The sequence below is a fragment of the Theropithecus gelada genome, chromosome 2 (assembly GCF_003255815.1).
Source record: "Theropithecus gelada isolate Dixy chromosome 2, Tgel_1.0, whole genome shotgun sequence".
NCBI lineage: Eukaryota > Metazoa > Chordata > Mammalia > Primates > Cercopithecidae > Theropithecus > Theropithecus gelada.
The window spans coordinates 13,540,530-13,558,758 of record NC_037669.1 but is presented as its reverse complement, the minus strand read 5'-3'; the positions used below and the strand labels follow the sequence as shown (position 1 = coordinate 13,558,758).

Here is an 18,229-nt window from a genome sequence, read left to right as displayed (position 1 = left end):
GCAGTTGTACTTTATTTATTTTTTTAAATTTTTACTAGTTTTATTTGACCTGACCAGAATTCCTTTCTTCATTTGTCATAAGCAGCATTCTGACTTTCTGTTGGACATAAACTACTTTTATACCACGAACCGCTGAAGAGCATCACTTTCATATAACCCCACACAGTATCTCCAAGGGCAAGCACAGGAGTCAGTACTTGCCAATCCGAGAGATTCATTCTCCAGCCCAAAATAATAGGGCCTGTGATCCAAGAAAGGCCTCATGATCTCTGTTGGAACTAGAGAGACAGTAATTCTTTCATAGGAGTTGCAATGCAGAATTAGATTAAAGAGAGTAGTATTTTTCACCTTGTAGAAAGACATAGCTTGCAAATTAACCCAGTTGGAAGCAAAATAGGGCCAAGGGAAGAAGACAAAGAATGAGAGAATTAACCCTGTTGACATTGTTTGAATTACTGGTTCAATCTGTGTCTGATCTCTTAGCTAGGGAGTTTATCCCCAGATAATTCTGTCACTTCTAAACATTTTCTTTTTTAGAAAATTAATACAATTTAATTGTTTTCTGTTATTTGTAATCAAAAGAGAACTGCCTATTACAGTTGTGTTTATTAACTTTGAAATAATATTTACTGATTATTTTTCTGGTTTATTCATAATGAGATGTAGACCAAAAACATGTGGATTATACAATGTAAATCCCTTCTCACTAATGGAGAATAAAAACCCAGAAGCATATTTTTTGTGACTTATGTAAATTTCATTATTTTGCTTTTAAATAAGCACATATTTTTAACATCTTTTTATATATTTTTTTAAAAACTAAACTTCAAAGACCACTTCTGTATTCCAATCTGTAAAAAATATTTTCATTATGTTTATTATAAAAATATAAACGTTTCCACTACAAATCATTTTACATTAGTAAGAGGCCATCTACATTGTACAACATAAACTGAGTAATATTTTGAAAAGACAAGTTTAAAGTAAACACATACTGCCAATCATATCACATTTATACATGGCTTGATTGATATTTAGCACAGCATAAACTGAGTGAGTTACCAGAAATAAATAATAGATGCAAATCAAATTTAAGATACAAAACAGATCATATGGTACATAACATCGTGAAGGAGTTGCGACCTTATGTTTACTGAAAGTCAATGCAGTTCCTGTACAAAGAGATGGCCATAAGCATTCTAGTACCTCTACTCCACGGTTAAGAATCGTACACTTATGTTTACATATGTACAGGGTAAGAACTGTGTAAAGGAAATTTATGAGAGGTCAAGTAGAAAAATATTAATAAAATGAAGAACAGTATATGGTGTATACAACCTCTACTTTCAAATGGAAATCACAGCCAAAATAAGTGAAACAGATTCAACAATCCTCAACTTCTATTAGTTTATGAAATGCATGGGTTTTGTTGAGTGTGCTCAGAATAGTACCTAAAAAAGTAAATATTAGTCTGGGAAAAAATTAGATTGAAACCATATTCAGATCTCATTCTAACACTCCAAACACAAAATACTTGATTTAAAAAAATGTTTTCTAACTGCTGACAGGAGGTATAATGACATTTGTGATTAATTTTATAATCACAAGTGTATTTTTAAAAATGTCATGCTCTTATATATCCAATACAGAATTCTAGTAGCCTGATTTGACTCAGGAATATTGCCAAGATTTGAGAAACAATCTTATATCTGAAGGAGCACAATCTAAGTCTTATTACACTAAACCTACAACAGATTAGCACTTGTGAATTTTGATTTGTGATTGTAAGCTGTGTTTCATTAGTGTTCCGTTTTGCATAAGAACATTAAGTTTGCAGCATTGTTTTATCCATTCTGTTCTTGTGATGTATGCATTTCTTATACTCAAGATCATATCAGCATTAGAAAGAGTATTTATAGAGCTACAGTGTTGCTTCAGAATATATTACTAGCTAGATATCCACCAGGTACATCTTCTCAAAATTACTGAGCAAGCTCATAGTTAGCCTTTACGTAATAGTAAGTCTAATCCCTGTGATGAGAAATCGCTCTCCTGCCTACACATTTGAGGCATTTGCTAGATGACCAACTATTCTGAAAATGTTACATCCAGTAAATTCAAAGCAGTACACCAAAACTGCACCATGTGCATTGAAGTGGAAGACTCTTAAAGATCATAATACCTGGCACTAATGATCACAATAATTAATTAATTCACCTAAACGCCAGTGATACAGAGGAGTAGTTCTGTTATCGTCATTCTCTATAAGCAGTTCAGCAAGTTTAAGCAACAATAGTAAGTGACTTTTCAAAGCCAGTGAGCAAGTAATTTTTTTTTCACTCATGCATTGGCCTATACACTGTGTTGCCAATTAGTGCAGCAATCTATATAGGATTCCAATTCTCTCCAGTGTAGCTATTCTCGGAAACTCTAACCCAGCTCCTTCACTAAAGGAGGGAGTTGATAGGCTCTAAGCACCAGAGCAGGAAAGGTATGTTATCTGGTTGAAAAGCCATTGCATACAAGCTAGTATATTACACTAAGTTGTGAGCATACAGTTTATAATAAATGGAGAGGCAAGAATGATTAGGATAACAGACTATGAGAGATTTGGTTAGTGTATGAACAGGAAAAGTATTTCATTTTTAAAAAATATATGTAAGTGGATGGTTCAAAAAATCTGAAAGAAACCCATCATTATCTGTGTCTAGTTAGACTGCTGACAATTTGAGAGAGCATTTGGCACTTGGCTGTAACAAATCCATATTAAATCATCAAGGCATAAATAGAAAACAATAAAAACAATTCAAAAGAAAATAAATATGTACTTTTTTCAAAAATTAAGACATTTCTTTACATGATATACTTAAGGAAGCTAACAATTTAAAAATGTATAGTACTTAAAACAACTACAAATTTCTTCTCTATATGCTTTAAACAGATAAAAGAGAATAATGCAGTGATAAGGTAGTAAATATGGCCAGATAGTTTGAGGTATAAATTCCTCTATGTTGCTTGCTTTAAAAGAAACAAAATACCTGTTACAGATTTCCTCTGTATATAAAAATATTACAAGTCTTTTCTTTTGTGGCTACACCTAAACAAAGCCACCATGTCCGTTTTGTTATTTCACTTGTTTTGATTTTATGATAGTCAGTTTATGATCAATGGCTATATGCTAGTTCTTCACCATTTTACGCTGAAGAATTAAATTTAATCCATTAACTAATATTTAAAAAAGCAATTACAAAAAAATACCCCACCCACCCATCCACTAAATGATAGGGGAAAATAAAGAGTTTTTCAATTCCATTTTAAGGCATTTGTACTCATATTTGAGTGTCTTATTGGACTTGGAACTTCCACCAGTATCTCCAGCATTATTGTCTGTCTGCAGGATGATGCTACACCTTCCACAGCCACCATTTCCTTCCAGAAGTAGTGCTTTACACGGGAACTGGGCTATTTTTTGATTGTGTTTCTAGAGCTGTAATGCTACTGATGATCTTCTTCTGTGGCCCAACCACCGTGACACCAACCTTTTTCATGTCACTGTAAAAAAAGAAAACAATGAAAGAATCGGTTTCTTCGATAGTATATAAGCAGATTTTCAATTAGCACAATTTGCACAACGATATATTCTAGTACTATGGACCTAATTGCCTGATATTTATATCATCGGGGTTATGTCCTGACTGTTTCACCGTCTTGTAGAAGACTATATAGATGGTGTAGTGGTTTGAATAGTGTTTCCTCAAAATCTCTGTCAATCCCAAACCTCACAATGTGATGTTATTTGGATCGAGGGTCTTTGCAGATGTGCAAAGATTGCATGGATTGGGAAAATGCCATACTGGATTAGGGTGGTACATAATCCAATGATGGTTTCCTTATAAGAGAATAGGATACACAGAGAAGGCGGCGATGTACAAATGGAGGCAGAGATTGGAGTTATGTTGCCACAATTCAGAGAACACCAGGATCCACCAGCAGCTAGAAGAGACGAGGAAGAATTCACCTCTAGAGACTGGAGCAATCGTGGTACTGCCGCATCTTGATTTCAGATTTCTGCCACGAGAATTCTAAGAAAAAAAACTTCTGTTGTTTAAGCCAATAAATTTGTAGTAATTTCTTGTGGCAGCCTTAAGAAACTAATAGCGATGATCACATATTCTTTGTGGGGCTTTATCTCTTTCCCTTGAATCTGGGGACTACTTTGACTAATAGAGTATGCCAGAATTGACATTGTATCACTTTCTTCACTCCGGTCTTAGGAAACTGCCAGCCTCTACTTATTGCTTCCTTTAGTAAATTTGTATTAAGCCCACTAACTGGCAGCCATTGTTTAGGTTGCTGTTGATAAACAGAGTACAAAAAAAAAAAAAGAATCCCAGTTCTCATGGAATTTACCTTCTGGTGGAACAAGACGGGGGCTCTAGAGCTACCATATAAAAAGTCTGACTACCTGACAGTATTGCACAGGAGAGACCACATGTAAGCACTCTGGCCTACAATCCCAGGTAAGACCAGCTCTGTAACTAACTGCACCAAGGCAGACGTCGAAATGAAAGCATCTCCAGCCCTCCGGACCAGATCAGTCCATTTGTCAGCTGTAAGCTTCTGTCAACATCAACTTCAGAGCATAAAGAATCATTCATCTGAGCTCTGCCCTAATTTATAACCCACAACACTGTGATGTCTAATAAACCTGTTGCTGTTTTAGCCTTTAAGTTTTGGGGGAGCCTGCTGTGCAGTCGTAGATAACTGGAATAATCTCATTAAAGTACACAGTTCTTTCAAAGTAGAAAAACTATGACAAAGGCATATCTCTTTTTATTAAATATATAATAATTTAAAGTCGGAAAGTAGGCATTAAAATAAAGATTATAAAAACATAAGGAATTTCATTTAGGAAAAAAGACAGCTAATGTGCAAATGGTTAATTATATATTCTTGTTTCAAGTAAACAGTTCGTATACCCATGTCTTTCAGGATTGAGGGATGCTCAAATATCCCCTTCTAATGACAGCTTCCCCAACCCTCCTATTTAATATTTTAAAACCTTTCTGTACTTGTATCTGTACTTTCTGTTTTCTTTTCTTGTTTCATTTTCTTCCAAAGCATTGATTACCATCCAGCATATTGACTTTCTGATTTATTTTCTTTATTCCCTGTCTTGTCCCACAAGAAGGTAAATTCCATGAGAACTGGGATTCTTTTTTTCCTTTTTTTCGGACTCTGTTTATCAACAGCAACCTAAACAATGGCTGCCAGTTAGTGGGCTTAATACAAATTTACTAAAGAAAGAAACATACAAAATCTATTTTTCTGGGTAAAGACGACCAGGGCATAATGTATCATTTGTCAAGGAGAGCCAGGAAAATTCAGAATGGCAAGGAAAAAAGAAAACATGTGAACACACCACACACAAACACACACACACACCGACACACACACACACAGAGGGGTCTCCTTTATACTGACCATAAAGAAAGAAAAAATTGGGAATTCAACTACATAGAAATGGATTAATTGATTTCTTAAGAAATGGGTTCCTAGGCAATAAAGGTGTTCAAGAAGACGACAGGTAACCATTTGAAAAGAAATGTAGTTGTTATTTAAGCATCAGGGCATTAAATTAACCAAGATTCTGCTGAATTCCTACCATCTGGGCTTAGAAAGTTCCTGATGACCTGAAGGTTCCCTCCCTGCTGACTGTCAAAGGGCTGATCAATCCTCTGTGGACAGCTTGTGCCTCGCCTTAGGCCCTGTCTGATCATACTCTTCCTCAGGAAGGCTACTGGGGATGTATGGGAATGTGAGGCTTGCCACGCTTAGGGTAACTGTGGATAATGAAAGCCTTCACTTAGAGTAATGTATGCTACTTCTGTTGATCGCTGCCTTTGAGAATGTGCATTACATGATTTTGATAAACGTACCATGAATCTATCTTTAAAATAAAGAATACACATTTCTCCACTCATCCCCAAACTATAGCAAAGTCAGTTTATGAGTCTAGAGCCAGAAAACAGGACAGATACAAGTATGGGTGCGCAGATGAATAGATTCTCACTCTTTCTTCTTTCTTTCATCTTCTTCCAATACCATATCATATGTTTTGTGACTAGATGATTTTTTGTCCTTTGTCTCTTCCCTTTCCCCTTCTTAAAATAATAGTCATGGAAAGTAAATATACATACACACACACACACACATTTATATACATATATATACACATATATATGCACACACACATTTATATAAGTAAAAATATATATAAAATATTTATATATTCCAATGCAGTAATTGTCTGAGCTCTTTGAGAAATTTAAGCATAGTTACTGAGTACTACTTGCTATGATGTTTGGCCCTGATCTTCCTTCTGAACTGAAGCATTCATCCCCAAGTGGCTGGAAAAAAAAAATGTGATGCTGAGTTCACAGACTGATTCGGGACATTCCTCATCACTTCTTCATATATGCACCTCCTGAGTGTATTCCTCAAAAAATGTTCTGCCAAAAACTGTTTTACATTCTGTGTCTGTGAACCCAATATAAGCAAACATATATATAGGTTTATGTATAATATATAATGTATTTTATATATGTTATATATGTATATATGTTATATAATATATAAATGTATATAATATGTAATATATATTTTAATATTATATATGTTTATATAAATATACTATATATAAATGTTTTATATTTTTTTACTTAATGCAAATGATTATATTGGACTTTTGAAAAGAGAATTAAAGTAATTATCCATTTGGGTTATTCCTTAGCTAGGGTTTTTAAACACCCTCTAGTCTCTCTACTCTTGCCAGAATATCTTCTGTCCACTTATCTGCCATGTCCACTTCTCTGCCATGTCCAAAATAACTTGGAACTCCCAGTTGCTGCTGTCTCTATAACACTCTGTGTGCTCATTTCATTTTGACTGTCCTATTCAGAAGAGTGGTGGAAAAGTTTAAGACTAAAGAGCAGCTCCAGACTGAGACCAGAGGTTAATGTGTTATCTGGTACTTCAAAGGCAAAGGGATAGGTGATGACACTTTGAAAATGGCATCCAAGGGTGCAGGATAATGACATGTGGCAACTAATCTGCTTAATATTCATTCCACACACTTAATTCTCTCTCTAGTTTCACAGTCATAGTGACTCTAACCTTTCCCTTTCTCTCTTCCTTTCTCACTTTAACCTTCCTAAATCCATCTTAGGTTATGAAGTAATGTCTTGAAATACGTATTTATTAAATGAAATCGCATATGTTCTGGGCTTTGTTCAAAAATTAGATAACTTGAGTAGCTTGCATGTCAATGAACTCTCTAAACTAACGAAAATAAATTAATATGAATTTGAATGTGAAATTTTATTGATCTTTTCCTATACTTTGGCAGCCTGAATAGAAATAAAAAAGAGATTCACTATTCATCTTAGGTATCTTTTTCTATTCTAGGAGAATCTCTACAGTTATTTGGTCAAGCGAATCATTTCTGAATCGAGTCTGGATGGCACAAAGAAAATAGAAACTGAAAGCAATCAAAATCAAACAATAAGCCCAAGAGCCTGAAAGAAAGCTAAAATATCTAGCTCAATATTTTACAGCATTTATGCTGAAAATGTTACCTCATTATATTTACCCAAATTATTAGTATATTAAAGATTTCTAATAAATTCGCATTTTGTAATATAAACTAAGAGCATGAGGTGCATGACACTACAAAGACTCAAGAAAAAAAGCAGCTCCTTTCAAGAAGGAGTGTTAGGGCAATAGATGTTAATCCCATATTGTCCCTGAACTGAGGAGAAAGGACAGAAGAAGGAATATTGTGGGGAGTGTGATACAGACATATCCATACCACCTGACTCAGTGTGAAGGACAAACCTGAACAAGCTGTCTTTCAGCAAAAGTCAGCTTTTATCTTAAATGTATTTTCACAGGTTGTTCAAATAATAATAACAATTAAGTAAAAATATTCCAACCAGCCAAAAAGAATTTGACGTCCAACACAAGTAACGTCGCTAACTTGGAAGTATGACAAATGCTGTCATTCACTTTTTCAAAGCAAATAGCTTTCTTATCACATTCATAGCATATAATGGCTGACAATATTTGAATTGCAAACTAGCAGTTAATCTTATTAACAGTGTTCTGCCTTATACATTTCAATATAGTGTTTCAATATCTAAAAGTTTCGAGCGTTGATATTTTATTGAGAATAAACATTTGCATAACTTTGCCTTAGAAAATCTGTCAATGATGTGGAAATGTTCAACTTTGCGTTTGCTTTTTGCTATGCTTCTGTGCTTTATAGCAGGTGTTTTGTATATCATAACCCTAACTGTTTATATTACTAGAAAAAAGGATTTATAAAAATATTTAAATACATGACTATATCCTGAGACTGTATCTGACCAAAATACGTACCATGGAAACCCAAAGTGTACTGTCGATTGGGTCAGAAGTCTATTCAATAAACAGCACATTCCACTTTGAACAGGAGTGTTGGTGCATGTTAAATAGACTAGAGTAAGTTTATTTTTTTAGAACGAGTCCTCTTCTTTAATAGTAATAAACTCTTCCTCTAAGTCTTCTGTGGCTTTATGTCCTTCTGACTGTAATGTTGCACCAAAAATTATAAACTTATTTATTTGTTTGTTGGGCACTTATATCTATTAATTACATGGCACATTCCTTTTTGGCATCTAATCTGTCATTTTTCACAGTGATGCTGAATGATTGACAGGGTGGCAATGAAAGTCTTTATATATTCTATAATATTTAAATATTTAAATATTATTGGGAGATGATAATACTTAAAGAAACTTGGGGGACTAAAGGGTTTATTTAATTTAACAAAGATCAAAGGAAGACTGACACAAAGATGAACACAGTTTCCCAATAGACCATGCAAGCTACAGCATTCTGGACAATTTTTGGTTTATCTATACAGTACACACCTCTTTCTTTGGGACAGTTCTCTATCTTATCTTCAGGAAAGGGCCCCTACAGCCAAGTTCATACTACCTCATTCTACTGCTTTTGCAGGTAAATGACTAGATACTAGCACACATATGACTTTGGAGGTGCCAATGCACAAGAGGGACTGAGCCAGTCCTACTTTCTCTCCTGGGAACTTAGAATTAGGGGAGTTGGACCCTGGTCAGTTGAATAGCACTAGAAGGCTCTATGACCAACAGTTGAGAAGGGCAGGTTTTAGCTATGTGCATGGGAATCCAGAAAACGTCACTGTACAGAAAAAGAAAAAATGAAGCAGTCACATTAGGAAGTGAAGTAAATTGGTTCTCAATCACAGAGAGATGAAGAATGTGACTTCCAACTCTTAATTTATCAATTCCAAAACACCCTACTTTGTGAATAAGAACCACATTTTTAACTATTCTCTGGATTCACTTGATTCTTTATATATACCCTTTCCTTGAGTCCATGTGTTTCTCATATTAATAGATTCCTGTTACCAAAAGATTATTGTCCACAAAATATAGCATATTATACTTGATTATTACTGGCTTTTAACACATAAAACTATCAACTAATATTAATATATGATGCATATTTTCTTTCTCATCTGGCAATAAGCCTTTTGAGGAAAACTCAAAAATTCTATCTTAAACCTAATTATAACTTCATTTTCTAGCATGATATCCTTCACAGAGTAGACAATGATGAATACATGATGTTATGTTTATTTAGCAACAATGAAAACTAGTTTTAGACTTTAATACCTTTCCTTGTACACCAGATTATCCACTTGGTTCTCAATTTTCCTTATTCACAGATGTTAAGCTTTAGTAAAATAACAGAAAAATCACAAAATGCAGAAATATAATAATCATCAATCTATGTCTGCTAATGTTTTAAATTAGGGTCTTGGGTCTGCAGTGTGGTTATGGGTGTGAATCTGTTGGTTGATCTGTAGGTCATATCTGGTCTATCTAAACACACTGATCCTTGGCCCTATCTTGAGGGAGGAAGACACATCAATATGTATCAATCCAGAAGCTGTGGGCCACAAGGAGACCCAGGGCCCTGATTAGCAAATCCAGGAGATAGTACCTCAGATCTACCACTAATATTTATAACATGTCAAGCCAAGACATGAATATTCAGCAGAAAGTTCAAAAGAATCATTCATTCTTCTTAACGAATTTTTTTTCCTTACTCTGTGGAAATCTTGGCTATTGTGTCACAAGAACTGTACTCCACGCCTGTGAAGATTTCCTTGCAATGTGCTGTCCGGACACCATTAAGCCAGTCACCTGTTGTGCGGAAGGTAGTGATATCCACATTGCTTTGGTCCAGAAGAAGATTTGATGGCCTGCAAGAAAAAAAAAAAACACCAACGGGAGACAGATCAGGAGTCAGCAGAGTTGCTGTGTGTCAAAATTTGACACTAACATCAGCAGGAACTTCCAGACTTCATATGGTGTTCCTGTTCATTTGTGGAATTTATCTGCCATGAAAGCTTCATCTGTTCAAGCTGGCAGCTCGGAGGAACGCCGTGTAATCATCTTGTCTAAGTTCTCCCCTTCTCCATCCACAAGTGCTTTTTAAATCACTGAAAATTTGCCAGTGAAAGACATAAATATATCTATACATATTTTATTATCATTTAATTGGTTTAATCACTAGCAAAAATGGTAGTAATTTAGGATACAGTTGCAGTAGGGAGGACACACTGAATTCTTTGCTGTCTGCTTTGATGATGGATTCAGTTTGAATATTTTAAATATTTCCCACTGGATGTTTGTTTGTTAGACATTGTGCAGGTGGCTGTCTAAAGAATGGCTTGAACAATCTAGGGTACACCTACAGCAGGACATAAACTCAACACAGAGTTAAATAATGGTGCATGTGATTAAAAATAAAAATAAAAAGTAATAGAAAAAAGTAGATGACTGACAAGAAAAAACATTCTTGCGTATTTGACACCAAATGAAGTTCACACATACACACACAGAGACTCAGAGAGGGATTGTAATTGTGATTTATATTGCACAATACAATCAGCATTAAGAAAAAGGGCCAGGCGCGGTGGCTCACTCCTGTAATACCAGAACTTTAGGAGGTCGAGGCCGGCTGATCGCCTGAGGTTAGGAGTTCGAGGCCAGCCTCACCAACATGGAGAAACTCCATCTCTACTAAAAATACCAAATTAACCGTGGTGGCACATGCCTGTAATCCCAGCTACTCGGGATGCTGAAGCAGGAGAATCGCTTGAACCTGGGAGGCGAAGGTTGTGGTGAGCTGAGATCGCGCCATTGCACTCCAGCCTGGGCAACAGGAGTGAAACTCCATCTCAAAAAGAAAGAGAAAAAGAAAAAGGACTTCCTTCCATGCAGGATTTTTTTTATATATAAATACAGGCTTACCCATCTATCTATGAATGCCCGCAAGACCTGGTAAATCAATGGAATGGAAGAGGCATAAAGGAAACGAAGGAGACAATGTTTGCCTCCCTGAAGAGCCAAAATTAGCAATCAGTTGGTGAAATGTCTTTGGTATGTCCTCCCCCCCACCTTTTTTTTTAGCTCTTAGTGGCCTCTTTAACTGTCCTTTGACTTATAAGACTGGAGCCAGTCACGAGGTGAACAATTTATTGACTTATCTCTTCTTTTTTCTTAAGGAAGGGAGCTTGGGCACAAGGTAGTTATAAAAGCCTTTAGTTTTGGATGAATAATAACAACAACAGAAATAAGTTTTGAAGGCCCTTGTTTTCATATTGTATCGAACGTTCATGTGCACTCAATGTGGCAGGCATGATGCTAAGAATATTACACAGACACGAAGGACCTTAATCTTTACAGCACCTGTTAGGCACTGATGCTATCCCCTAAGACAGATAAAGAAGCTGAAACTAAATCACATTAAGTTACAAATCTGAGTTTCCTTAGGCAAAAGAGGCAGAGCTGGCATTTAGACCCACATTATTCTATTCCACAGCCCATATTCTTGACTGCTACACTGTGCCATTTAGGTAAAACTTTGTTCATATTGCATTTCCCTGTTTTTTTCTTCAACAATTTATGATTCCATCATGTGGCACATTCAATGTTTACATGCCCTGAAGTTTAGTACACAGATACTGGAACCATAAGGCCTGAGTTGAATCCCAGGTATACCACATACTATTTGTGTGACCTTGATGAGTTTCTTGTCTGTTTCTTCATCTGTAAAATGGGGATGATGGTGAGGATATCGATTTCACACCAATGAAGATTAAATGAGCATATGTAGGTAGCACTTAGAACAGTGCTGGCACATAATAAGCACTATCTGTTAGCTGTTCATTATTCTTACATAAGGTAACACTTTTGGTGAAATGGTTAAACTTCTGAAAACTTCAAAAAGAAAATAGCAGAGTAAATATCAGTTTATATATAATGCTGGGAATGCAATGATCTTGTTAACCACAATTTTAAGTAGCTAGAAATTTAGTCATATATAATATTATGTACATAATAGTATAACAATCCTGGAAAGTAGCCATTATTAGGGGCTTCATTAGAATAGTCAATAACTTTTACAACTTGACAAACATTCCACAGCAAATGCTTGAAAACAGAAGTGCTATTCTGCTGTCTGTGATTTTTTTCGTTATTGTAATAAAATATAGTATTAATATTAAAACTGTATATATCATAGCTTAATCTTTATTGAATAATTAAGAGGGTACATTTTGACTTTTTGCCATTTTAGTTATTCAGAATCTTTCATTAAAAATCTCCAAAATTAGGAATATTAAAACTACAACTTCATATTTTTCTTATGTACTTGAAAGATTTGTCTAAGTGAAGTCCATCATTTGAAGTGCTTAAATTCAAAGTTTAGAATTTGTGGTGAGAAGATGCCAAAATAAATAATATATCGATATGCATTTATCCTTATTTTAGAAATAAATTTAGGTCTCTAAGGGGCTAATTTCAATATCTTTAGAAATAGCACGGAATAATAGCAAAATGAACAATATACATGAAATAAAACCGTATTATGTTTTACATATGAGTAGCAATCATTGATTACCATCTAGGATATGTGGTAAAAGCTCCTGTTCTAAATGAGAAAATCTGTGAAGAAAATCTGTCCCAGCTCTGCTCACACCTAAATAGGTCTTTTGATTGAGAGGTTTCTACCACTTCTGGTGATATTCTTCAACTTACTCCCTTATGCACAACAGGCCTGCTCACGTGTAAAGTGGATGTGAGCCCAGACAATTTTAGATAGTGCCCTACACCTACATGTTATTACTTGGAACTTATGAGAAGTTTGTGAATTCACTATCTGGGTTTTTACAGGGATGCATTAAATGTATTTGATAAAAATGGTCACATTTTAGTGCAGTTTTAACCCTGAGTTTCAGAAAAAAAAAATTGTAACATTGGTTCTGACTCTATTTTCATACTCTGTGGAAAATATAGATTAATAGTCCCCTCCCTGTGATGGTCATTTGTGTAGTGGAGGGCAGTTGAAAATGAAGGATTCTTCAACCTTCTGTCCATTAGACTAAACTCAACTACTTCAATCCTTTTATTTCGCAAGTTCAAATTATACATTGAAAATTGTATAATTATAAACTTTCTTTCATTGGAAAAGTTTCAGCTTCTGTATAATTTCTATATAATTTCTATTTCTATGATACAGTTTAGTTTTACTAACTCTCAGAGATTATCTAAAAAAGATTAGGCATTATTATATAAATATTACTTTTTTCCTTTAGCAATATCTGGAAAACTATAAAATATAAATATAACATTTCATATGTTACTTTCTTCTGAAACATATATGCAAGCAACTTTCTATGATTTTTAAAATTACTCATCTGAGAAAGAAAAATCGCTTATTTTTATAATTGAAAATTTTGTGTTTTTGTTGTTTACCTAAGAACTTCAGGAATTACAGATATACAATCCAGGTGTCAAAATCTACACAATATTCTTGGGTTTTTTCAGCATAGCTATCATGAGTGAAATAGCCTCTGTCACTAGTAAGCATTAGATATTACATTAGACTCATTGGATAAGTCACTGAACCACTAAAAAATGGATAAGAATAGCATTAAATCAGGTGTGAGAAGATTTTATAAGAAAAATGATGTGAAACCTAGAATGAGACGAGACATTAAACTATCTACAGGCATGCGTGTGCATGCACCACAGTTTCTCTGTCTACAGTAGCTGGAGCACAGAACCTTATGTCAAGTTTTAGTCCCATGAATAGTAATACTTTTTTATTTATGGGTTTGTGGGTATGAAGAATCAAACCCCAGGACATTTATTCAGAATATTTATGAAGTGTGCCTAATAGCAAAATGCAGAATTCTTTCTTCTCAGTTCAAAATAGTTTGTACTTTTACACTCAACCCTTTAGCCAGACTCAACAAGAGTTTAGAGAAAATTAGTATAAACAAATTGAAATAGAACAGGACGTGTGGATTAAGGATTAGTGACCCCAACTGAGTTTGTCTGCTTATGACTTGGATCAAAGTACATCCAAGACAAAAAAAAAAATGACCTAATTTTAATGCCAGTGACCTCAGAATAACCAGCCCTGCAAAGTATCATTTTTCCACTTCCAGGATTTCTCTGGGGATTTCAAATAAAAATTGGTTCCTTTCCTCCTCAGAGAGGACATCTGGAGAGTTTATCAATGGATAGGAATTTGTCTCTCACTGTGAAGAGCCTGTGATGTCTCTTCATGCGCACCAAGGGAATCTGGGCCTTTGAGCAGCTGCAGGCATTGGCGTTTTTTCAGCCCCAGCCCCAGACATTGGGTCTGAAGGGGAAATTTATAGGCTGGGTGATGTGCACCGTGAGCTCACACTTTTACTAGACAAATTAGATAGGTTTCAATCCATGCAGCTGTAAACGATGTCCTACAGAGCTCCACCTGATCTTTTACAGCTTTTCATAAATCAGTACCTACTGGCTGCAGACCGCAGTCATTAAAAAGAAATCATGGAAATTACATGTTTGCTCAGGGGAAGTGAAAAATAACTTTCTTCCCTTTCTTTCTCCCTCCTTCTATTAAGATTTGTGAATTATTCTTTCATGGGTTTTCATACTGTTGCATTAGAGAGGTACACATATAGTTTCTTCCCATCAACTCCTATTTTAGCTGTAAATAGGTGCATAAAAATTAGCACCAGATACTGGGGAAAAATCTCAACAAACAACTGCCAATCCCAGGAATATCTTCGGATAATAATCTTATTTCAATGCTATCTTAGAATTCTGACTCACTAGTTATCCATTTCTGACTTAATAGACTCCTTTTGATTTACAAAGAGATTTACTCCTCAAACATCAAAAACAATAACTAATACACATTTCTTGAATGAATAAGTACATGACTATGACGTTTAGAAGGAGGTAATCATATTCTAGATGCGTACTGTAACATTATAATTATTTTTTATTTGCTGTGGATAGTTTCAGGAAATACATTAAATCTAAAAAGTAACTTTTTAAAGCCAAAATACTAATAATTATATCTGAATTTATTATTGTTTGAGAACAGTAATATATTTTTCAGTACATTTTATAACTTTTTAAAAAAATTTCAAATGTTTCCCCATTGTATTTCAGGGGGAAGATCTTATATTTGTCAATTTATTTTAATGTTGATTGCTGATGACCTTGATCTTTATCACTAAAATTAAAAATCCAGATACGATAAAATGAATTTAATTTGTCATCAGTAACTAAAAATAATTTTGAATATATACAGTTCCCAACAGGAACCTAGTACATAAATGACACGTTAAGGAGAAATAAAGTCATTGTATTTATTTTAATTATCTCTAGGCCTTAAGGACAAAAATCTTTGAAGTTATAGCCGTTACATCTGGTTTAATTCCTCCCTGTGGTAAAATTAGCTGCTTTGATTTTAAGATTAAAAAAGAGAGAGAGAGAGAGAGATCACTTGGGTATTCGGCATATTTGTTTCCCTCTAAAAGGTTCTGTATCATATTTGTTCACTGAGGAAAGTCACCCTGTCAGTTTCAGAATTTGAGGTCAAAGTCATTTTGAGGAATAAAGGCAGATTGTTTTTTGGTTGTTAGATTTATCTTGAAGGATATGGTATTTGTCAAAACAGCAGTTATTCTCAAAAAGAATTCTATTATGTACACTTAAAGATCAGAAACTTTTTACTAATACTTGTTTATTTTATTAACTGGGAAAAATATGAGTATTGTTTATTTTTACTCCTCTCTATGCTGCAAGTTAATAAAAATAAATCCCTTCAAAGTTAGTGATCAATGCAATGAAACAATATATCTAAAAGCATTTCAATTAAATTAACTAAATATAATTGGGTATGCAGAACCTTGTTCTAAATATTATTAAATATATTGCTTAAGTCTTTGTGTCATGAATTTTGTTGCCTTCCATTTAAAACCTTGTTCTAAATATATTGAATGTATTATCTAATTTTTTTGTGTCAAGAATTTGAATTTTATCAATTTACAATAGTATAGAAGAATTCAATAGCCTGGCTAGTGGAAATTCTGTGAACGTAAGAAATTATTTCTCTATTTCATTTTACACACATATGCACACACACACACACACACACATATCTCTTCAAAATTAATATGGTCAATGATAAAAATCTTGTATTTTCAAAAATAAAAAGGGTATCTTACTACTTGAGTAGAAACTCATTCTTATTTTTCTTTTACTAGTCTTAACTTTTAATTTAGCTTCATTTATAAAAATAAGTGAATAAATTTATTTAAATCTACAAGTTATATTATAAAAATAATCTTTCACAATACGTTTTCAAAAAATAAATGTGTATTTCACTTATATGTACAAAATAATGTGTTGGGAAGTTAAAGAATATTTTTTATTTTAAGACTATTTTCTATTTATTTTCATAGTGGCATTTTCTATCAAGAACATCTTTAAGCAACATTCCTTTGGACCGGGCATGGTGGCTGGTGCCTGTAATCTCAGCAATTTGAAAGGCCAAGGCAGGTGGATCACCTGCGGTCAGGAGTTCAAGACCAGCCTGGTCAACATAGTGAAACCCCGTCTCTACTAAGAATACAAACATTAGTCAGGCAAGGTGGGGAGTGCCTATAATTCCAGATACTTGGGAGGCTGAGGCAGGAAAATCGCCTGAATCTGGGAGGCGAGGGTCACACCATTGCATGCCAGCCTGGGCGACAAGAGTGAAACTGTCAAAAAAAAAAAGAAAAAAAGAACAGAAAAGAAAGAAAGAGAGATAGAAAAGAAAAAGAAAGAGAGAAAGAGAGACAGAGAGAAAGGAAAGAAGAAAAAGAAAGAAAGAGAAAGAAAGAGAGAGAGAGAAAGGGAGAACGAGAAGAAAGAAGAAAGTTTTTTTGATTCTTAAAAAAAGAGAGGAGAGCTCTTTTTTCATTCTTTTATGCACATCTTCTTTTTTTGCCTTGTCTTTTTCATTATCCAATTTTATAATTAGGTCTCTCACAATGTCATATATATTATTCCAAAATTCAAAATAGTTATCTTAATACCTCAATGTTCCTTCTTCTTCTTTTTTTTTTTTTTTTTTTTTTTTTAACTTTAAGTTCTGGGACACATGTGCTGAACCTTCAGTTTTGTTACACAGGTACACATATGACATGGTGGTTTGCTGCACCTATTAACCCATCATCTAGGTTTGAAGCTCCACATGCGTTAGGTATTTGTCCTAATGCTATCCCTTCCCTTGCCCCTGACCATCTGATAGGCCCTGGTGTGTGATGCTCATCTCCCTGTGTCCATGTGTTCTCATTGTTCAACTACCACTTATGAGTGAGAACATGCAGTGTTTGGTTTTCTGTTCCTGTGTTAGTTTGCGGAGAACGACGGTCTCCCGCTTCATTCCTGTCCCTGCAAGGGACATGAACTCATTTTTTAAGGCTGCATAGTATTCCATGGTGTATATGTGCCACATTTTCTTTATTTATTCTATCATTGATGGGCATTTGGGTTGGTTCCAGGTTTTTGCTATTGTAAATAGTGCTGCAATAAACATATGTGTGCACGCCAGTTAGAATGTCGATCATTAAAAAGTCTAGAAATAACAGATGCCAGCGAAGATGCAAAGAAATAGGAACACTTTTACACTGTTGGTGGGAGTGCATATTAGTTCAACCACTGTGGAAGACAGTGTGGCGATTCCTCAAGGATATAGAACCAGAAATGTCATTTGACCCAGCAATCCCATT

The 18,229-nt window shown here is 34.6% G+C and overlaps 1 protein-coding gene across 3 annotated transcripts in view; it reads right to left on the bottom strand.

Moving 5' to 3' along the window:
• Nucleotides 1–844: 844 nt before the first annotated feature.
• Nucleotides 845–18,229, bottom strand: part of EPHA3 (EPH receptor A3) — a 359,464-nt gene continuing 342,079 nt past the window's right edge. For 2 of the 3 annotated variants that reach the window (XM_025377671.1, XM_025377672.1), the window contains exons 16-17: nucleotides 10,196–10,351; nucleotides 845–3,552 (exon numbers count right to left, since the gene is read on the bottom strand). In XM_025377671.1, the coding sequence (XP_025233456.1) occupies nucleotides 3,447–3,552; nucleotides 10,196–10,351 (262 nt within the window). In that variant the 3' untranslated portion in view covers nucleotides 845–3,446. The remainder of the gene's footprint in view (nucleotides 3,553–10,195; nucleotides 10,352–18,229) is intronic. The other variant, XM_025377673.1, reaches the window with a different exon arrangement.